At 42.1% G+C, this 23,181-nt stretch overlaps 1 protein-coding gene and 1 long non-coding RNA gene across 7 annotated transcripts in view; one reads left to right on the top strand and one right to left on the bottom strand.

Moving 5' to 3' along the window:
- The first annotated feature begins 1,352 nt into the window (after positions 1 to 1,352).
- The window catches only part of EXD2 (exonuclease 3'-5' domain containing 2), a 54,929-nt gene continuing 33,100 nt past the window's right edge, over positions 1,353 to 23,181 (top strand). The window contains exons 1-3 of one of the 6 annotated variants that reach the window (XM_058429417.1): positions 1,353 to 1,446; positions 13,736 to 13,819; positions 19,561 to 19,940. In XM_058429417.1, the coding sequence (XP_058285400.1) occupies positions 19,608 to 19,940 (333 nt within the window). In that variant the 5' untranslated portion in view covers positions 1,353 to 1,446; positions 13,736 to 13,819; positions 19,561 to 19,607. Of the gene's footprint in view, positions 1,447 to 1,626; positions 1,896 to 13,735; positions 13,820 to 18,734; positions 19,223 to 19,560; positions 19,941 to 23,181 lie in introns of those variants that run through there. The other 5 variants (XM_032179286.2, XM_058429418.1, XM_032179282.2 and 2 more) reach the window with 5 other exon arrangements.
- Positions 5,562 to 23,181, bottom strand: part of LOC116484500 (uncharacterized) — a 65,318-nt gene continuing 47,698 nt past the window's right edge. The window contains exon 3 of the long non-coding RNA XR_009210223.1: positions 5,562 to 6,079. This is a non-coding gene — a long non-coding RNA (uncharacterized LOC116484500). The remainder of the gene's footprint in view (positions 6,080 to 23,181) is intronic.

Genomic DNA, 23,181 nt, shown 5'->3' with positions numbered 1-23,181 from the left:
ACACGCTGAGCCACTGTGCCCCAGCTAGGGGTGAAATTGTTGGAACAAAAGCTTTTCACATATTCATCTTCAGTTGATACCGCCAAACAGTTAAACAAAGTGATTGCATCAATTTATATTCCCTTCAGGAGCATATGAGAGTTGTGGTTGCTCCACAATCTTGCCAATACTTCGTATTTTCTCTTTTTCATTTAGCTATACCTCATTGTGGTTTTAATTTGCATTTCCTCTTTATCCTTTGTTTTTTAAGTGTTTCAAGATGGAGCAGGTAAAAATTCAGGGAGTTAATCCTCTATAATAGCTGGAAATTTCTCCCATGGGTACTCATTCAATGGAATTTAAAACATTTGCCCCTGTATTGAAGGCAAGATAGTATAACGGATGGGGCCACATGCTCTGCAATCAGACATATGAGGTTTGATTCCTAACTCCGGTGCTTACTTGCTGAATTACCTTGAGGAAGTTATTTAACCTTTTTCTATTTTATGTAAAATGGCACTAATAATAGTACTGCCTCACAGGGTTGTTATGGGGATTAAAAGAGAAAAAATAAGTAAAATGCTTTGCAAAGTTCCTAGCAACAGGTAAGCACAAAGTCAACAAATGGTAGCTATTATTATACCTTATACTGGTTATTTATGCACATCTCATTTCTCCTTCTGTTTTACACATTCCATGAGAAAGGAAAAGCATGCATGTAGCACACATTAACTGCCCCACATAAAATTGCTAATAAAGACTGATTGGAGGAACGATTTAATATATAAACAGAAAGTATTGTGGTTATCGCCATAAAAGATGGCATAGGTTGGGCATTCACGCCTGTAATCCCAGCACTTTGGGAGGCCGAGTTGTGAGGTTCGCTTGAGCCCAGGAGTTCCAGACCAGCCTAGGCAATGTAGGGGACAGTCTCTACAAAAAAAAAAAAAAAAAGGAGGGTACATAAAATTATTATAGTGGCTACAGGATAATGTGCACTGCTAATGAAGACTACATTATTTAAATACAGTGTGTTTCCTTCTATTTACTGTTATCGTTTAACAGAAAAACAGTACGCAGGATACTAAAAATGAAAATTCGATGTCCCATATTACATTTGTGAGAGTTCTGGAGGTTTCTCCCTACAAAGCCAAAACCAAAACACAAACATACCATCTCAGTAACAAATGCGTCACTTTTCTGAAGAAGACATTAAGCCCTTCCAATTTTAACAGATCCTTTGTTCAACAGAGGAGAGAGACTGGGTAACCTGCCCCAGTAGCTTCCGTACAAGATGGCGTTGCCCGTTCCCACACCCCAGCTGAGATTACGTCCTCCAGGCCTGCCGCAGGAACGGAAGTGGTTACGGCCCTAGTGAATCCGGGTGGGTGCGCGCAGGCGGCCGCACAGGTTCCAGGTCTTTAACGTGAGCCCGCTGCAGGTGTGCGGCCCAGTCCGAGACAGCAGGTAAGTGAGACTCAGAAGCCGGGGAGGCCTTGCACCAGGATTGTGCGCGGGGCAGGGGGTGCTTCCAGTGCAGACCAAGAGGGGTCGTGGAGAGGGGGAATATTACCGTGTACGGGGGTGACATTGCGGGGACCCCGCTGTCCCGGAGCGAGTTGGCCCTGCCCCTCTCCCCGCCCCTCAGCGTGACCCCCTTGCCCCCGTCGCACACGGCGGGGCGGTTCAGCACCCAGGTGCGCAAGGAGGGCCTCACCCCTGCCCGCGGCCTCCCACGCCCTCCTTGGGCCTCTCCTTCCGACCCCCTTACCCTCTCCCTGGGAGACCTTACCAGACCTTCAGGGCTGCGTGTCCCAGTCAGTTAAAAAGGAGGCCCCGCCCGCGGCACCTTGGTAGCTCCTCGGGCGCTGCGGGTTCGACGCGGCCACAGCTGCTGTCTTCTCCCCTGGATACGTGTGAGCCGCCACCCCCGCTACCATCCCTGTCCTCCCAGACCACACCCTGCTCTGGGCCTTGCCGGGAGCCACCTCTTTCGCTTTTCACATCCCTGGGATGGATCAAAACTAAGAACCTTAATCATTATTACAAAATTGACATCTGCTCCTTAAAATACAAACAAACCCATCCCACGATAAGCTTTTGATATGATTCCAACATTCAAACTCATTTATATACCCTCTCCTCAAAAACACAAAATTGAAATTATACTTTATTTATTTTCTTAATTCTGTTCCAAGGATAGAAGGAATTGAAAGGTTTTGTTAATCATAGGAATTAGGCAGTGCGGGTCGGGGCGCAGGGGGGACGATGGATTAAATTTGGTCAAGTTGAGCTTGTTTTAAAAATGTATTTTTAAAATATTCTAGTTATAGTCCCTGCATAAAGCCTTGTAACAAAATTATATAAAAATTTTAAACAAGACAGATCTTTCTTAGCTTGATGTTCTCCTTGATGGTGAGGGTGGGGAGTGTGGAAGACAGATCCTCTTTGATTTTGTTTTTTTTCCATCTCCACCTTCTTTACCAGTCCCTTTCCCACAAAATAAGAACTGTTGTCAGTTTGTGTGTATTTCTCTTTGCATTTATTTGACAAGTGTGTGTACGTATAAGATATATGTTTGTAAGATTTCGCTTTAAACTTCTACAAATATGTATGTTTTATGCATTACACAACTTGACGTTTTATGCTTAAAAACGGGTCTTGGAATTTTTTCTTTGTCAGTACCTAGAGATCTACCTATTCTTTCTACTTGCTCTGTAAATTCCATGGTTATGTAAGATTCCATAGATTGTTTCCAGTTTTTCACTGTTAGACACAGTGTGGCGGAGAACATCCTTCCCACACACCTCTGTGTGTCCATGTGAGAGCATTTCACAAGGATGGGTACCTGCAGGTGGAATTGCTGGGTGGGAGAGTATGGGGATTTAGGAATGCCAAACTGCCACCCACGGTGGATAATAATTTCCTCCATGCTCTCTCTTTTTTTTTTTTTTGAGACAGAGTCTTGCTCTGTTGCCCAGGTTGGAGTGCAGTGGTATGATCTCGGCTCACTGCAGCCTCTGCCTCCCAGGTTCAAGCGATTCTCCTGCCTCAGCCTCCCGAGTAGCTGGGATTACAGGCACCCGCTACCATGCCTGGCTAATTTTTGTATTTTTAGTAGAGACGGGATTTCACCATATTGGCCAGGCTGGTCTCGAACTCCTGACCTCGAGTGATCCACCCGCCTTGGCCTCCCAAAGTAATGGTATTACAGGCACAAGCCACCGTGTCTGGCCCCCCATGCTCTTTTGATCATTTAATGGTATCAATCTTTTTTGTTTTTGCCAATCTGATGGATGGAAAAATGATTTCTCATTGCTGTTTTAATTTGCATTCCCCTGATTACTATAGAGATTGAACATCTTCATGATTGTCAGCCATTTGTATTTCCTCTTTTGAGAAACATCTCTTTCTATTGGATTGTCTTTTCCTTATTGATTTATAATGGTATTTTATAGGCTCTGGATTTTGATCTTTTGTTATTTATATGTGTTTATAATATTTACTCCCTGCTTGTTGCTTTTTTAAGTTGTTGCTTGTCTTTTAACTATATGGCATCTTTGTTGAAACAAAGTTTAAAATTTTAGGTTTTAATTTATCAGTCTGTTCTGTGTGTGTTTGTATTTTGTGGCTGTCATTCCCAGTCCGAGTGGTTCTTAAATGGCAGAGATTTTTGCTCTTGGGGTTATTTGGCAATATCTGTAAACGTTTTTTGTTTGTTCCACTAGAATGGTGCTGCTATTGGTTATCTAGTGAGTAAAAGCGAGGGGTGCTGCTAAACATCCTACAGCACCTGGTAAACATCCTACAGCGCACGGGAAAGCTTCCCACAACAAAGAATTTCACCAGCCAAAAATGTCAATTGTGCTGAAGTTGAAAAATCCTTCTCTACTTTTAGAGAGACGAGGGTTTTCCCCTAAAGCTCTGTTTTCTCCTAGAAGTTCTTCTTGTGGGAATAGTTTTTTTTCTTTAATTCCTCTGGAATTGTGTGTGTGTAATTGTTGTTTTCCAAACACTGTCACCTCGAATAGTCAGTCCATTCTTTTTTTTTTTTTTTTTTTTTTGCGTCGGAGTCTCGCTCTGTTGCTCAGGCTGGAGTGCAGTGGCGTGATCTCAGCTCACTGCAACCTCCGCCTCCCAGGTTCACGCCATTCTCCTGCCTCAGCCTCCCGAGTGGCTGGGACTACAGGTGCCTGCCACCTCGCCTGGCTAATTTTTTGTATTTTTAGTAGAGACGGGGTTTCACCGTGTTCGCTAGGATGTTCTCGATCTCCTGACCTCGTGATCCACCTGCCTCAGCCTCCCAAAGTGCTGAGATTACAGGCGTGAGCCACCGCGCCCGGCCTAGTCAGTCTGTTCTTGAACCATTAATTTGAAATGCCACACTTACCATGTACTAATTTCTTTTTTTTTTCTTTTTAATTTTTATTTGTAGAGATGAGTCTTGCTGTGTTGCTCAGGCTGGTCTCAAACTCCTGGCCTCAGGAGATTCTCCCCCCTCAGCCTCCCAAAGTTCTGGAATTACAGACATGAGTCACCTCGCCTGGCCTCATGTACTCATTTATCATACAGGATCTGTTTCTAGACTGTCTTCTGTTCTGTGGCATACTTTTCTATTTTGCTGGACCAATACCACAACATCCTATATTAAACTATATGTTATATGTTGACATCTAATAGGGTAAATACTCCATCATGATTATTATTTTATTGGAAGTCATATACTATATCAGCTCATGTACTCTCATTTAAAAAACAATATTTTTGGTTATTGTTAGCTTCTTTTCCAGATTAATTTTACAGTCAACTTGCCAATTATTTTTTTCTTTTAAGAGATGGGAGCCGGGCACGGTGGCTCACACCTGTAATCCCAGCACTTTGGGTGGCTGAGGCAGGCGGATCATCAGGTCAAGAGTTCGAGACCAGCCTGACCAACATGGTGAAACCCCGTCTCTACTAAAAATACAAAAATTAGCCGGGCATGGTGGTGTGCGCCTGTAATCCCAGCTACTCAGGAGGCTGAGGCAGGAAAATCACTTGAACCCAGGAGGCGGAGGTTGCAGTGAGCTGAAATTGTGCCACTGCACTCTAGCCTGGGTAACAGAGCAAGACTCCGTCTCAAAACAAAAAAGAGAGATGAGGTCTCACTCTGTCACTCAGCTGGAGTGCAGTGGCAGCCTTGACCTCCTGGGCTCAAGTGATCCTCCTGCCTCAGCCCCTGAAGTAGCTGGGACTACAGGTGTGGACCACCACACTGGCTAATTTTTGTATTATTTATAGAGATGAAGTTTCACCATGTTGCGCAGGCTGGTCTTGAACTCCTGGGTTCAAGTGACCCACCCACCTTGGCCTTCCAAAATGCTGGGATTACAGGTGTGAACCACCACGCACAGCCCCAAATCATTTTTTAATAGCTTTATTGAGATGTAATTCACACACCATACAATTCTTCAAAGTGTACAATTTAATGATTTTAGTATATTCATAGAGTTGTGCAAACATCACCATAGTCAAATTTTAGAACATTTTTATCACCCCAAAAAGAAACCCATACCAATTAGCAGTCACTCCTTATCCCTGACTCCCCTGAGACCCCAGCTGTAGGCAACCACTAATATTTATGTCTTTCTAGATCTGGGTGTTTTGTGTAAAAGGAATCATACAATGTGTGGTCTTTTGTGACTGGCTGCTTTAACTTAGGATAATGTACTGAAGATTCTTCCATGCTATAGCATGTTTCAGTACTGCATTCTTTTTATTACTGAATGAAATTTCATCCTATGGTATATTTGTTTTGTAGGGCTGTGGTCAAAGTAACACAAACTGCTGACTTAAAACAACCGAGGTTTATTCTCTTGCAGTTAAGGAAGCTAGAAGTTCAAAATTAAGGTGTCAGCAGGGTTGTGCTCTTCCTGAAGGCTCTAGGGGAGAATCCTACCTTGCCTCTTCTAGTTTCTGGTGGTTGTCGGCAATCCTTGGCATTTCTTGGTTTGCAGTTGCACAACTCCAGTGTCTGCCTCTGTCTTCAAATGGTCACCTTCCCTGTGTGTCTGTCTGCACATTAGATTCGCTCAGTGTAAGCCTGTTTCTTCTCCTCCTCCTGTAAGGACACAAGTCATAGTTGATTAAGGGCCCACCCTACTTCAGTATGACCTCATGTTAACTTGATTACATCTGCAAAGACCCTATTTTCAAATAAGGTCACATTCACAGGTACTGGGGGTTAGACCTTCAACATACCTTTTTGGGGAATACAATTCAACTCATAACATACGGATATGCTACATTTTATTTATCTGTTCATCAACTAATTGACATTTGGGTTGTTTCCACTTTTGGGCTATTATGAATAGCTATGAACTTTAGTACGGGCATGTGTTTTCATTTCCCGTGGGTATATACCTGCCAGTGGCATTGGTAGGTTATGTAACTGCCAGACTGTATTCCAGAGCAGCTGTACCATTTGACGTTCCCACCAACAATGCATGAGATTTCTAATTTCTCCACATTATTGCCAGCACTTTTTTTTTTTTTTTTTTTTTTGAGAGACAGGGTCTTACCTCTGTTGACCAGGCTGGAGTGCAGTGAAGTGATCAAAGCTTACTGCAGCCTCAAACTCCTGAGCTCAAGCAATCCTCCTGCCTTAGCCTCCCAAGTAGCTAAGTCTATAGGCACACTACCACTCCTGGCTGATTAATTTTTTTTTTGAGGCAGGGTCTCACTATGTTGCCCAGGCTGGTCTCAAATTCCTGGCCTCAAGTGATCCTCCCACCTTGGATCAAAGTGCTGGAATTACAGGTGTGCACCACCATACTTGGCCTTATTTGTTTTTTGAATAGAACCATCCTACTCCGTGTAAAGTGGTATCTGATTGTGGTTTGGATTTGCATTTCCCTAACAGCTCATGATATTGAACATCTTTTCAAGTGCTTATTGGCCATTTGTATACCCTCTATCAGGAAATGCATATTCAGTTAGCTGGACTTGTCTGTTCAGTTAGCACACTTGTAGTCAAGAGGCTGAGGCAGAAGGATCACTTGAGCCCAGGAGTTTGAGGCTGTCGTGAGCTATGATTGCACCACTGCACTGCAGCCTGGGCAACAGAGCCAGACCTCGTCTCTAAAAAATATATTAAAAAATAAAGAACAGAAATACCTATTCAGATTCTTAGCCAGTTTTTAAATTGGTTTGTCTTTTTATTATTTGGTGGTAAGAGATTTTTGTATATTCTAGATACACACCCTTCCCAGATATATGATTTGTAAATATTTTTTCCCATTCTGTGAGTTGTCTTTTCACTTTCTCGATGGTCGATTCATTCTTTTTTTTTTTTTTATAATTTCAACTTTTATTTTAAATTCAGGGGGTACATGTGCAGGTTTGTTACATGGGTATATTATGTTATGCCGGAGTTTGGGGTATGGATGAGTCCTTCACTCAGGTACTGGGTATAGGTAGTTTTTCAGCCTGTGGCCCCCTTCCCTGTCTTCCCCTCCCCTCTAGTAGTCCCCAGTGTCTGTTGTTCCCGTCTTTATGTCCATGTGTACTGGGTGTTTAGCTGCACTTACAAGTGAGAACACACAGTATTTGGTTTTCTGTTCCTGCATTAATTCGCTCAGGTCGTGGCCTGCAGCTGATCCATGTTGCTGCATCCATTTTTCTCATCTGCCCACAGTCAATTCATTCTTTAAAAAGTTTTTTAAAATGAAGTTTGTATTGAATTTACATATTATTTTGAGTATTTCTATAAAACAATCTTTTCTTCCTATCAAAAATAGGATAATTATAGTACCTCCCACATAGGGTTATTGAAAGGATTAAATGAATACTTTAACATGAGTATATATGTACATGTAAAGTGCCTGGCACATGATTGGTCCTGTTTGACAGCTGCTATCATACATCTCCACTCTTCTGGTCTTCTAGATCTTCACTAAAGTTTTCTGTTTCTCTTTGTATTGGTCTGACACATTTCTTGTTGAATTCTTTCCTAGACTTGTGTATGTGATTATGTGGTTTTTAAATGTAGTTTTAAAATAGTATACAGGTATATTGCTATTATGAATGAGATTTTTCACATTTTTATAATAGGTTTGGAAAGCTATTGATTTTATACTCATCAGACTTTCTGAATTATCATATAATTTCTAAAAGTTGGTTGATGACTTTGTTGTTTTTCCAGGTGGTTGTAATGCAGTCATTCTGTTTAGGAGCTGTGGTTCTTTTTCATTCTACTTTCCTCTGCCATAATTCGAGTATTCTTTGCCTCTCAGCTCTGCTTTATGAGCTTCTAACAGGTCTCTCTGCCTACAGCCTTGCCCTCCTCCAGGCTAGCACTCACATTAGTACCATGGTGGTCTCATCCTGTCACTCTCCTTATAAGTCTGTTATTTGCTCTCCAGTGTCCTGTAGGATAATGCATGGCCCCCTCATGACTTTTCCTGTATCTACTCATTCCAGCATCATCTCTATTTCCTTACTTGCACGTTATATTTTAGCACAGTAGTGTCCATTAGAAGTAGAATGTGAGCCCCAATTTAACATTTTCTGGTAGCCACATGAAAGATACAAAAAGAAACAAGGTGAATGTAGTAACGGCATCACTTAATGAGGATCTGTTCTGCGAAATGTGTCATTTTATGAACACGATAGAGCACACTTACACAAACCTAGATGGCATAGCTGATACACACCTAGGCTGTATGGTATAGCTTATTGCTCCTAGACTATAGACCTATATGGCATGTTATTGTACTGAGTCCTGTAGGCAGTTGTAACACAGTGGTATTTGTGTATCTAAACATACCTAAGCATAAAAGTACAGTAAAAATGTGGTATAAAAGATAAACAGTGGGCCGGGCATGGTGGCTCACGCCTATAATCCCAGTACTTTGGGAGGCTGAGGCAGGCAGATCACCTGAGGTCAGGAGTTCGAGACCAGCCTGGCCAACATGGTGAAACCCCGTCTCTACTAAAAATTTAAAAAATAGCCTTGTCTGGTGGCACGCGCCTGTAGCCCTGGCTACTCAGGAGGCTGAGGCAGGAGAATCGCTTGAACTCGGGAGGCAGAGTTTGCAGTGAGTGGAGATCACGCCACTGCACACCAGCCTAGGCAACAGAGCGAGACTCCGTCTCAAGAAAAGATAAACAGTGTTACACTTATGTAGGGTATCAACCATGCATGGAGCTTGCAGGACTGGAAGTTGCTCTGCGTGAACCTGTGAGTGAGTGGTGGGTGAATGTGAAGGCCTAGGACATGACTGTACACTACTTTAGATCTTATAAACACATGTGTATTTAGGCTACACTCAAATTATTTAAAAATTTTTTTGCAATAATAAATTAACCTTAGTTTACTGTAACTTTTTTACTTTATAAACTTTTTAATTGTTTTAACTCTGACTTGTAATAACACTCAGCTTAAGACAAATATGTTGTAAAGCTGTATAGAAATGTTTATAAGCTCTTTTCAACTTAAAATTTTTTTTTTTTTTACCTTTTTAACTTTTTTGTAAAAAACTAAGACACAAACACACATTCATGTTAGCTTAGACATACACAGAGTCAGGATCATCAATATCACTGTCTTCCACCTCCACCTTGTCTCACTGGAAAGTCTTCAGGGGCAATAACAGGCATGGAGCTGTCATCTATGATAACAATGCCTTCTGGAATAACTTCTGAAGGACCTGCCTGAGGTTACTTTACAGTTAATTTTTTTTACAAGTAGAAGGAGTACACCGTAAAATAAAAAATATGGTAAATACATAAACCAGTAACATAGTCGTTTATTGTCAGTATCAAGTATGTGTACTATACATAATTGCATGTGCTGAACTTTTATATGACTGGCTGTGCTGTAGGTTCGTTAACTCCAGCATAATTACATACATGTGTGAGTAACGCATTGTGCAGCAACGTTAGGACGGTTAGGATGGCTATGATGTCACTAGGCAATAGGAATTTTTCTGCACCATTGTAATCTTATAATTTTGTAGAACTATTGTATGTGTGGTCTGTTGTTGACCGAAACGTTGTTATACAGCACATGACTATATTTAACCCAGTATATTCCAAACATTATTTCAACATAAATATTAAAAAATCAATTTGGAATTCATAGTGATAGAAGGTATAATAGGGCTTATCAGGGGTTAGAAGAGAATGGGAATTCTTGTTGAATTACAGTTTCTATTTGCAAGGATGAAGTTGTTCTGGAAATGGGTGATGGTGATGATTGCACAGCAGTGTGAATGTACTTATTGTCATTGAATTGTACACTTAAAAATGGCTAAAATGGGCCAGGCATGCTGGCTCAGGCCTGTAATCCCAGCACTTTGGGAGGCCGAGTCTAGAGGATCACTTGAGCTCACGAGTTTGAGACCAGCCTGGGCAACATTGCGAAACCCCATCTCTACAAAAATAATACAAAAAAAAAAATTACCCAGGCATCGTGGGGACTATCTGTAGTCCCAGCTACTTGGGAGGCTAAGATAGGAGGATGGCTTGAGCTCAGGAGGTGGAGGTTGCAGTGAGCCAAGATCGCGCCACTGCACTCCAGCCTCTGCGATAGAGCCAGACCTTGTCTCAAAAAAAAAAAAAAGGCTAAAATGGTAAATGTTATGTTATATATATTTTACCACAATAAAGAAGTCACCATAAAAATCAGTATGAGGCCGGGCGTGGTGGCTCACGCCTGTGATCTCAGCACTTTGGGAGGCCAAGGTGGGTGGATCACCTGAGGTCAGGAGTTCGAGACCAGCCTGGCCAACATGGTGAAACCCCGCGTCTACTAAAAATACAAAAATTAGCCGGGTATGGTGGTGGGCACCTGTAGTCCTAGCTACTTGGGAGGCTGAGGCAGGAGAATTGCTTGAACTTGGGAGGCAGAAGTTACAGTGAGCTGAGATCGTGCCATTGCACTCCAGCCGTAGTGACAAGAGCAAAACTCCATCTCAAAAAAAAAAAAAAATCAGTATGGAAATTATAAAAAGTTTACATTCTTTTTTTGTAGTAAGTATTCAAAAATTTGGTGTATATTTTACATGTATAGTACATCTTACGTTGGTTTTTTGTTTGTTTTTGTTTTTGTGATGGAGTCTTACTCTGTCCCCCAGGCTGGAGTGCAGTGGTACGATCTCAGCTCACTGCAACCTCCGCCTCCTGGGTTCAAGTGATTCTCATGCCTCAGCCTCCTGAGTAACTGGGGCTATAAGCACACGCCACCATGCCTGGCTAATTTTTGAATTTTTATTAAAGATGGGGTTTCACCATGTTGATATCAGGTGATCCTCCCACCTTGGCCTCCCAAAGTACTGGGATTACAGACGTGAGCCACTGCGCCTGTCTACATTTTACATTTGTTTAAATGTTTCACCTACCCTGTGGTGCTTCCTGCCCTTCCCATTTGTGCACAAGCTATTCCCTCCACTTGCAGTGCCCTCCTCCTGTTTGGCTCCTGCACCTGGAGAACTCTTGCTCCTGTTTGAATGCCAGTCTCAGACACCATCTCTCTCAGCAAGTGTTTTCTCTCTTTTTTTTTTTTTTTGAGATAGAGTCTTGCTCTTTTGCCCAGGCTGGAGTGCAGTGGTGCGATCTCGGCTCACTGCAAGCTCCGCCTCCCGGGATCAAGTGATCCTCCTGCCTCAGCCTCCTGAGTAACTGGGACTGCAGGCACACACCACCACACCCAGCTAATTTTTGTAATCTTAGTAGAGATGGGGTTTCACCATATTGGTCAGCTGGTCTTGAACTCCTGACCTCAGGTGGTCCACCTGCCTCAGCCTCCCAAAGTGCTGGGATTACAGGTGTGAGCCACCACACCCAGCCATGTTTTCTCTTAATAATACCCCAACTCGGCCAGGTGTGGTGGTTTATGCCTGTAATCCTAGCACTTTGGGAGGTTGATGTGGGCAGATCGCTTGAGCTCAGTTCAAGACCAGCCTGGGCAAACTGGCGAAACCCCATTTCTGCCAAAAATATAAAATATCAGCTGGGGTGTTGGAGCTCAGGAGTTTGAGACCAGCCTGGGCAACCTGGAAAAACCCCGTTTCTACCAAAAATACAAAATGTTAGTTGGGGTGCTGTCATGTGCCTGTGGTTGGTCCTAGCTACTTGGGGGGGTTGAGGTGGGAGGATCACCAAGAGGTCAAGGGTGCAGTGAGCTGAGATCGTGCCATGGCACTCCAGCCTGGGTGACAAAGTGAGGCCCTGTCTCAAAAAAAAAATAAAATAAAAACAATATCCCCACTCTTTCCTCAAGTCCAAGCCATTTGTGTACTTGTATGTGCTTCACTTGTTAGTGTTATCTCACTCTTTGCAACTTGTTCATTACGTGTATTTTTCCTTGGCTAAATCATGAATTTTTCGAAGGCAGTTTGTACCTTTCAACTCTTTTTACCCAGGGTCTATCAGTGTCTGACTTATATAATGTGTTGTGTAAAAGTTTACGGAATTAATCCCTTGGCTGGAAAAGAAAAAAAACGTGCAGTTCACAAAACATCTCCAAATAAAAATGAATTAATAAAAGCGTATGTTAGGAGATGTTATTTTCTCTAAAACAAATATTCAGTTTTGTATATAAAATTATGTTTAAGTTGAGAGGGAAGCATAATCAAGATGCAAATTGGCCTCAATAGATGAAACATTTGGCCGAAACAGACAAGATGAAATTTAGAAGAAGGATTTTTGGTTTAAGTACAAAATATAAATTACAAATATATAAAATGGAGAACTTGATTTGGCATCAGTGAATTTTAATTTACTACAAGCTTTATATGACCCAACAATGAGATTCTGTTACTAAAAAATATATCATTTCATACAGCATTAATATAGGGTCCAGCTGCTGGGAAGTAATATCACTGTAGCCTGCATCAGTTAGACTGTGTCTCAAGTTTGTTTGTTTGTTTGTTTGAGACAGGGTCTCATGCCTGTCGCCTAGACTGGACTGCAGTGGCGTGATCACAGCTCACTGTAGCCTTGACTTCCCAGGCTCAGGTGATTCTCCCACCTCAGCCTCCTCAGTAGCTGGGGCTATAGGTGCGTGCCACCATGCCTGGCTAATTTTTTGTAAATTTTTTTTTTTTTTTTTTTAAGTAGAGATGGGATTTCGCCGTGTTGCCCTGGGTAGTCTTGAACTCCTGGGCTCAAGCAGTCCACCTACCGCAGCCTCCCAAAGTGCTGGGATTACAGGCCTGAGCCATCACGCCTGGCCTCAAGTATTGCGTATAGACCTGAATGCCACATTTGAAGAGATACATTAACAAACTTGGGACTGTGCAGAAGGCCTTGGCCAGGAGAGTCTATAAGCCAGGTCACAGGAAGACTATAAGGGGAGTCTCAGAGCTCTCTTCACGTATTTAACAGGCTTTAAGGAGGGAGTAAACACTTGTCATTGCAGAGGCTATCAAAGAGGGCAATTTTTAAGTAGGCAGCTTTTACAGCACTCAAGGACTTTCAACAAAACCTGCCTCTGAAGGTGATAAACTCGGTTACTGGGTATTCGGTCAGAGACTAGGTCATGATCTGTGGGGATTATCATGGAAAGGATTCTTGAATTGGGTGGGAACTGAACTTGACTTCAAAATTTTAACTCTGATTTTTTTATTTCCTTTAATAGAAGTTCTGTGGTTTTGTAGTAATAGCTAACATTTATAGAATCCTAATGTTCCAGTCAATATACTAGGTGAATTTTATTGATCATTTTACTTAAGCCTCACAGTAATCCTACATAATAGGTGTTCCTATTTCACAGATGAGGAGACTGTCCTTCCTGTTTCGCAGATGAGGAAACTGAGGCCTAGAGAAGTTTGGCAAATTGCCTAAGTTCCTACAGCTAGTGAGTAACAGAGGCTGGATTTAAACCTAGGCTATTCGATGTTAGGGCTTGTGTTGTCTACCGTATACTACATTGCAAACACTTTATACATAATCATTTAACTCATTACAGTGTGATTTATTCCAAGAATATGATTATGTGTTTTGTCAGGTGGGATTGCCTATCTCTAAAGAGCACCAGTTTAAAAAGAGTGCATTTTTCTAATTACAAATATGTACATATTCGTATAAAATTTGAAAATAAAAATTGTTCATAATCCTACTATCATTAGGTAGCCATTGATATTTAGCTGGGCATATGGCTCACACCTATAACCCGGGCACTTTGGGAAGGTGAGACAGGAGGATTACTTGAGCCTAGGAGTTTGAGACCAGCCTGGGCAACATAGTGAGACCCACATCTCTACTAGAAATCAAAAAATGTGGTGAGCATGGTGGTGTGTACCTGTACCCCAGGCTACTCAGGAGGCTGAAGTGGGAGCCCAGGAGGTTGAGGCTGCAGTGAGCCGTGATTGTGCTACTGCAGTCTAGCCTGGGCAACAGAGTGAGACTCTGTCTTTAAAAAAAAAAAAAAGTTTTATGTTCAATTAATTTATATAAAAAACTTAATGACAGATTGTTTCACTCATGAGATTTAGAGAGGGATTGAAAAGCTTGGATCCCAGAGTAAACTGTTACCAAAGTTTGATTTTTCTTCTGACTCCCAACCCGGTACTGAACCGTACTACCTCTTTATAACATTAGGCCTTGATAAGGGGAAAAACTTTTTTTCATTTGAATAAACAGAATGTTGTAATCTGGTGATTGAATTAGAGACATTTATCATACAAATGTTAACATATGATACCTTGAGCTGAATTTCTTTTTTTTTTTTTTGAGACGGAGTCTCGCTCTGTCGCCCAGGCTGGAGTGCAGTGGCGTGATCTCAGCTCACTGCAAGCTCCGCCTCCTGGGTTCACACCATTCTCCTGCCTCAGCCTCTCCGAGTAGCTGGGACTACAGGCGCCCGCCACCACGCCCGGCTAATTTTTTTTTGTATTTTTAGTAGAGACGGGGTTTCACCGTGGTCTCGATCTCCTGACCTCGTGATCCGCCTGCCTCGGCCTCCCAAAGTGCTGGGATTAGAAGCGTGAGCCACCGCGCCCGGCCGAGCTGAATTTCATTCATTCAGTAAATATTTACTGAGTATCATCAGCTCCGTGCTAGTCACTGGGGATATGGTGGTAACAAAGCCAGTTAAGGTTCCTGTTCTCATGGACAGACATGGAATGAACCAACAGTCACACTTTAATCATTCAGGCCAACAGGCTGTTTCTAGTTTTTGGCTGTTACAAACAAGTAACTGCTATGAACATGCTTATATGAGTCTTTTTGTGAATAGATTTAATTTATCCAGCTTGGGACTCAGAGAATAGTACCAAATCTGACCCCCTTCATACATTCCAAATCTTTGTTCCATGAATATTGGAGTTTCTCAGTCCATTCCCCATGTCTCTGCTTTGTTGTGTATTCTTTCTGTTTTAAAAAATTTTTTTAGTAAAGATGGGATCTCATGATGTTACCCAGGTTGGTCTTGAACTCCTGGGCTCAAGTGATCCTCCCACCTCAGCCTCCCAAAGTGTTGAGATTACAGGCGTGAGCCACTGTGCCCAGCCTCAGTATGTTTTCTACCTCTTTATCTGTCTACTACATTCTGGTGACTTCCTCAGATTTTTTTTCTTCAATTCATTAACTCTCTCTGTATGTCTGGTCTACATTTTAGCCTGTCTATTGAGTATTGAGTTTTTAAAAATTTTTAATAAATATTTTTCATATCTAGAATGTATATATTTTTGTCTTTGTTTTGGTTATTTTCATTAATATCTCTGAATATTCTTTAAAGTCCTTTTCAGATCTCAAGTATAGAAATCTTTGTTTGATGGCTCTATGCACTATTTTTATTGGCTTTAGGATTTTGTTTTGTTGTGATTCATAGTGAGCCCCCTTCTAGGGACTGATCTTCCTTGGTAGTCTTGTATGTTTCCTATGTGGGGTGTGTGTGTGTGTGTGTGTGTGTGTGTGTGTGTGTGTGTGTGTTATGATAGACTCTGCCTGGTTCCAATAGAATTTACCAGTTCTGAACCAGTTTAAATTCAATTTCTTGGCTTAGGATTCCCTTTTATGAGGATAATGTGAACTTGGGCCTTGTATCTGCTTGAGCCATACAGAAGTGTAGGCTTGAAGATTTGTCTTTTATTTCTTAATTTATTTTTTACTTTTTTTTTTTTTTTTGAGACATAGTCTCACTCTGTTGCCCAGGTTGGAGTACAGTGGCATGATCTTGGCTCACTGCGATCTCCACCTCCCAGGTTCTAGTGATTCTCGTGCCTCAGCCTCTGGAGTAGCTGGGATTACAGGCATGCATCACCACACCTGGCTAATTTTTGTGTTTTTAGTAGAGAGATGGGGTTTCACTATGTTGGCCAGGCTGATCTCAAACTCCTGGACTCAAGCTATCTGCCCGCCTTGGCCTCCCAAAGTGCTGGGATTACAGGTGTGAGCCACTGCACCTAGCTGAGGATTTTTCCTCTTTCAAGGGACTCTGTTCATGCCTTTAGCCTGGGGCAGGTAGCTTGCCTAGGCCAAGGTGGGTAATTACTTCTGGTTTGTGGATAGGGTGGCACTCCCCTGGATTCCAGCTGTTTCTTGGGCCTGTGACCTAGAGTTCTGCCTCTGAGTTGCTGATACACTCCAGCGCTGGGGCTGGCATAAGTTCTGGTCTCTGCGCAGCTTCATCTCACACCCACCCACTTTTTTTTTTTTTTTTTGAGACAGGGTCTCACTCTGTCACCCAGGCTAGAGTGCAGTGGGTGCAGTGGCCCACCATCACAGCTCCCTGTAGCCTTGAACTCCCCGGCTCAAGCTATCCTCCCACCTCAGGCCCCCCACGTAGCTGATACTTCAGGCATTTGCCACCACACTCAGCTATTTTTTGTATTTTTGGTGTAGACAGGGTTTCACCATGTTGCCCAGGCTGATCTCAAACTCCTAGGCTCAAGCCATCCACCTGCCTTGGCCTCCCAAAGTGCTGGGATTACAGGCATGAGCCACTGCACCCAGCTTTCGACCCATTTTGGGTTTCCGCCTCCCTTTCTGGCACCTGATGATTTCTTTCTTTCTTTTGGGGGCTTAACTGTGTTTTACATTTTTCTCTTTTCAGTGGTTTCTCCAGCATTTGCATTGTTTAGAGTGGAAAAGGGAAGGACTTTTATGTCTTCTCAGATTACCTTAATCAGAAGTTTCTTTACACAAGTTATTTAATCTCATTAAGCCTCAGTTTCCTCTTCAATAAAAGCACTGGAGAAAATACATACAAAATTCTTAGCACAGTTTCTGGAATAAAGTAAATGTTTTTAAAACAGCATAGCTATTACCACTTTTCATTATTACTGTAATAATTGTTATGATTCAGTTTTTCTTCTCTAATACATATCTCTATAGGCATGATTATAATCCAGAAGTTGTTGTAAATATGAAATTTTTTTTTTTGGCCCAGTGCAGTGGCTCACACCTATAATCACAGCACTTTGGGAGGCTGAGGCAGGTGAATCACTTGAGGTCAGGAGTTCAAGACCAGCCTGGCCAACATGGTGAAACCCTGTCTCTACTAAAGATACACAAATTAGCTGGGTATGGTGGCACACCCCTGTAGTCCCAGCTGCTTGGGAGGCTGAGGCAGGAGAATCGCTTGAACCCAGGAGGCGGAGGCTGCAGTGAGCCGAGATCACGCCACTGCACTCAGGTCTGGGCGACAGCGAGAGACTCCATCTAATAAAAAAAAAAATTTAAAGTTATTGATGAAACTTTTAAAAAGTAACAAAAACCATACACATTCAGTGGGAAACCTTCAGCCATAGAGAAGTATAGGCAGGGTGAGGCTGATTGCTCTGTCTTTGGGCAATTTAGCTTTTAGGCCAGAGGCCACAGGTGGGTAGCCTGGTGCATGCCTAGGGTGTTTTTGTTTGGCTGGCACAATATTTTTTTAAACTGTAAATTTATTGCCAGCATTTTAAAATGGTGACATTTCATGTAAAATTTAGATACCTGACTTATCTTAAACAAGCAAAGTATTTGACCACACTGGGCCTTCTTCCTGCACAGGATCATCAGCTTGTGCCGAATGGTTGCTGCCCCATGTTTTCTCCCTGGCCCTGAGACCAAAGGCCATTTACTTTTTTTTTTTTTTTTTTTTCTGAGACAGAGTCTTACTCTTATCGCCCAGGCTGGAGTGCAGTGGCGCAGTTTCGGCTCACTAAAACCTCTGCCTCCCAAGTTCCAGCGATTCTCCTGCCTCAGCCTCCCGAGTAGCTGGGATTACAGGTGCCCACCACCACGCCCAGCTAATTTTTGTATTTTTAGTAGAGATGGGGTTTCACCATGTTAGCCAGGCTGGTCTCAAACTCCTGACCTCAGGTGATCCACCTACCTTGGCCTCCCAAAGTCCTGGGATTACAGGCATGAGCCACTGCACCTGGCCAGGCCACTCACTATTTTTTTTTTTTTTTTGGTGATAGAGTCTCACTCTGTCACCCAGACTGGAGTGCAGTGGCACGATCTTGGCTCATTGCAAGCTCCCCCTCCCGGGTTCATACCATTCTCCTGCCTCAGCCTCCCATGTAGCTGGGACTACAGGCGCACGCCACCATGCCCGGCTAATTTCTTGTCTTTTTAGTAGAGACGGGGTTTCACCATGTTAGCCAGGATGGTCTCAATCTCCTGACCTCGTGATCTGCCCGCCTTGGCCTCCCAAAGTGCTGGGATTATAGGCATGAGCCATTGCACCCGGCCCAGGCCACTTACTATTTACTGTTGCACTTTTACTGTTATTTTAATAGTACAGAAATAGTGCTGTATACTCATTTCTTTCTCACATACAGGAAAACAGAAACTACATGGAGAAAGCCACATGTTACAGAAAAATGAAAAAGGGGCTATTTTGTGGCTTGCTTCATTGATTTACATTAACCTGCCTGGCGCTGTGGACACTTCCGTTTGCAACTGCCTTCTATGCATCTTGGATATCTCTCTAAGTTCTACCTTTTCCTTTTTCTTTTCTGATCCTTTCTGTTTTGTACCCCCACTGCCTTACCCTACAATAACCGAATCAGTTTCTATGGAGAACTGCTGAGCCTTCTGGAGCAACAGAAAGTGTTGACTCAAGCCTGTTTCCTCCACTCCCTTACTGCCCCACCATCCGGAGAAGTAAAAAAAAATCTCCCTACCAACTGACTGATGATTACAATTTTTTTTTAATTGAGAAGCAAAAGTTTTCCTTCAACGGTTAGGTGATCAAAGGTTTAAAATGCAAAATACTTTGAAGAAGACCCATTAACTAAAAAATTCATTAATTAATCAGCAGTTAGAGGTGAGAGTCTAGCTTATTGTTTTTTTTTCCTAGATCACACTTCATTGTGCAGGTAGCCTGTTGTTTTGACTGATATGATTTTATATCATTAAGAGAGCCATGGGGAACTGTCAGAGGGCAGGGAGATTTCCTGGGGTGAGGATGGAGATAGAGATGGAATATAGAGATTATAAAGATGAAGAAATTAAACCATTGCTACTATTTCACGTGGAAATTTATAGCAGTTGTTTTAGTTTGTGGGCACAGAGATTATAAATGGGACATTTTTTAGAGGAAAACTTGTTTATGTAAAGGTTTATATTCTGTATATAAATATATTTTTGCCATTTGTTTTGCAGATTGTGGGATTAGTGATATGCTTTTCTAAAGAGTAGAAAAGTCGAAGATGTCTAGACAGAACTTAGTGGCTTTGACAGTGACTACCCTTCTGGGTGTGGCTGTAGGGGGGTTTGTCCTCTGGAAAGGCATCCAGCGCCGCCGAAGGAGTAAAACAAGCCCTGTGACCCAACAGCCACAGCAGAAAGTGCTGGGCAGTAGAGAGCTGCCCCCTCCAGAAGATGATCAGCTGCACTCCAGTGCCCCCAGATCCTCGTGGGAGGAACGGATCCTTAAAGCAAAGGTGGTGACGGTGTCTCAGGAGGCAGAGTGGGATCAAATCGAGCCCTTGCTTAGAAGTGAATTAGAAGATTTTCCAGTACTTGGAATTGACTGTGAGTGGGTAAGTTAAAAAGCAAAAGTTAAAAAAAACAAAAAATGAAAAACAACTGCTTTTCCAACTGGGACCTTGGACAGTCAAGTAGAAAATAAGGTTAAAGGAGAATGAATTAGCTTGTTCTCAACTTGCTTATAAGCAGATTTTAGCAGAAGAAGCAGCTGCTGTTCCTCTCAGGATGGCGGAGTGCTTACAATTAAGGATTACAATTATGTCAAACCTGTATGAATTCTATTTTCCCCATTTATCATTCTGTGAACTTGGACAAGCTATTTAGCCTCTGAGTCTTTGTTTGGTTGTTTGTAATAGGAACGTCATGGTACCTACCTCCAGTGGCTTTTCTAACAATTCAAATAGATCACCCCCATAAAGGATTCAGCACAGTGTGAACATAAAGTAGTAAGTGTTCATGAAATATTAGCCACTGTTAATATTTGTAGTAGCATTTTCATAAGGATGCCATGGAGAAAATAGATAAGGAATTCTATTTAAATGGAAATTATTACTTAGGATTTTAAAAGATAACATTTGAAACATCATTTACTGTAAGCCATGTACTGTATGTTTTGCTTGCATCATCTCATTTAATGTTCACCATATGGGCATAACCTGGAGATATTGCAGGTTCGATGTTAGACCATGACAATAAAGCAAATCTTGCAATAAAGTGAGTTACATGAGTTTTTTGGTTTCCCAGTGCATATAAAAGTTATGCTTATGCTGAGTGTGGTGATGGCTCATGACTGTAATCTCAGCACTTTGGTAGGCTAAGGTGGGGAAAATCAGTTGAGGACAGGAGTTTAATACCGGTCAGCCAGGTCAGCATAGCGAGGCTCCATCTCTACGAAAAGAGAAATTAGCCAGGTGTGGTGACACCCACCTGTAGTCCCAGCAACTTGGGAGGCTGAGGCAGGAGGATTGCTTGAGCCCAGGAGGTTGAAGCTGTTGTGAGCTATGAACACACCACTGCACTTCAGCCTGAGTGGCAGAGGGAGATTCTGTCTCAGGGGGAAAAAAAAGTGTTATGGTTATACCATACTATAGTTTATTAAGTGTGCAATAACATTATATCTTTAAAAAGTACATTAAATAGTTTTTTGCTAAAAATTGCTAATAATTATCTGAGCCTTCAGCAAGTTGTAATCTTTTTGCTGGTGGAGGGTCTTGCCTTAATATTGATGGCTGCTGACTGTCAGGGTAGTGGTTGCTGAAGGTTGGAGTGCCTGTGATAGTTTCTTAAAATAAGACAACAAAGAAGTTTGCCACATTGGTTGACTCTTCCTTTCATGAGAGATTTTTCTCTACTATGTGATGCGGTTTGATAGCATTTTACCCACAGTAGAACTTCTTTCAAAATTGGAGTCAGTCCTCTGAAACCATGCCATTGCTTTATCAAGTAAGTTTATGCAATATTCTAAATCTTTTGTTGTCATTTCAACAGTGTTCACAGCATCTTTACCAGGAGTAGATTCCCTCTCAAGAAACCACTTTCTTTGCTCGTCTGTAAAAAGCAACTCTTCATCTGTTAAAGTTTTATCATGAGATTACAGCAGTTAATAACATCTTCAGGCTCCACCCCAATGCTATTTCTCTTGCTGTATCCAGGAAATGTAATTAAAAGAGTCCCTAAGCAGAATGGCTCCACAAAATCAGTTCACAGGTTGATAGAAAAGGCTACTAGATGCCAACACTGTGATGACCAAAAAGAGAACACCTGACAGTGTAGTAGTGGTTTATACCAATGACCTCGGGCCATCAGGAAAGGATCAGTGATTTTAATCTATTCTGTATAAAAAGTTACATCATTTTAGAACTCTTTACATCAATCAGCAACACTAAAAGAAAACAGGGTTTAAGTGGTAAGCTCTAGCAGATTAGGAAAATTCACCTGTGCCAAGCACTTGGATTATTCCAACTAAACGAAGTATAACTTGAGCAACAACAGGGTAGACTGAAGTGAATAGTAACTGATCTGATAATAATACACTTTAATTACTATAGCAGAGGCATAGATAAGTTAAGTGGCAAATAATCTAACCCCCACCTCATTTTGACTTTTGATGTGTATTAAACTCAGGTTGGATTCCACATTTCCCTTTAGGCATGACTGCATTTTTCTGATTGCTGTCATAAAAAACTCAATGAAAAAGTCATTCGTGGCTTCTTTCCTTGTAAAAATAAGATAGAATACATTTAAGAGATGAATAGAAAACAAAAATAGGCTGGGCATGGTAGCCCACGCCTGTAATCCTAGCTACTTGGGAGGCTGAGGCAGGAGAATCGCTTGAGCCCAGGAGGTGGAGGTTGCAGTGAGCCGAGATCACGCCACTGCATTCCAACCTGAGCGACAGCAAGTGAGACCCTGTCTCAAAAAAAGAAAAAACGAAAACAAAAATGAAAAATCATCCATTCTTGCTCTATTTATTCCTCCATTCCTGTTTTGCTTTCCTTTTCATTCACTTTTATGTAAATGTTTATTTGCTTATTATTTTTGTTCTTTATTATTATTATTTTTTTTGGAGACAGAGTGGTGTCATTCTGTTTCCCAGGCTGGAGTGCAGTGGTACTATCATAGTTCACTGTAAACTCGAACTCCTGGGCTAAAATGATCCTTCTGTCTCAGCCTCCCAAGTAGCTAGGACTACAGTAGCCACCACTATCACTTGGTTCCAGCGGTTCTTGATTTTTTTTTTTTTTTTTTTTTTTTTGAGACAAGGTCTTACTCTGTCACCCAGGCTGGAGTGCAGTGGTGGAATTTTGGCTCACTTTAGCCTTGACCTCCCTGGGCTCAGATGATTGTCCCACCTCAGCCTCCCGAATAGCTGGAACTACAGGTGTGCGCCACCACACCTGGCTAATTTTTTTGTATTTTTAGTAGAGACAGGGTTTTGCAGCGTGGTCCAGGCTGGTCTCAAACTCTTGGACTCAAGCAGTCCATTTGCCTCAGTCCCACAAAGTGCTGAAATTACAGGCATGAGCAACCGTGCCCAGCCTGTGTTCTTGTTTTATAGTCAATATTTGTTTAGATTTACCAAAGTATTTACCTTCCTGTATTCTTCTTCTTCTTCTTCTTTTTTTTTTTTTTTTTTTGTAGACCGGGTCTCACTCTTTTGCCCAGGCTGGAATGCAGTTGTGCAATCACAGCTAACTGCAGCCTTAACCTCCCAGGCCCAAGTGATCCTCCCTCCTCCTGAGTAGCTGGGATTACAGGTGTGAGCCACCACACCCCATCTCTTTTTCACAGAGA

The sequence above is a fragment of the Hylobates moloch genome, unplaced genomic scaffold (genome assembly GCF_009828535.3).
Source record: "Hylobates moloch isolate HMO894 unplaced genomic scaffold, HMol_V3 SCAFFOLD_16, whole genome shotgun sequence".
Classification (NCBI taxonomy): domain Eukaryota; kingdom Metazoa; phylum Chordata; class Mammalia; order Primates; family Hylobatidae; genus Hylobates; species Hylobates moloch.
The sequence above is the reverse complement of the archived record's forward strand: the minus strand, read 5'-3'. Positions and strand labels throughout refer to the sequence as shown.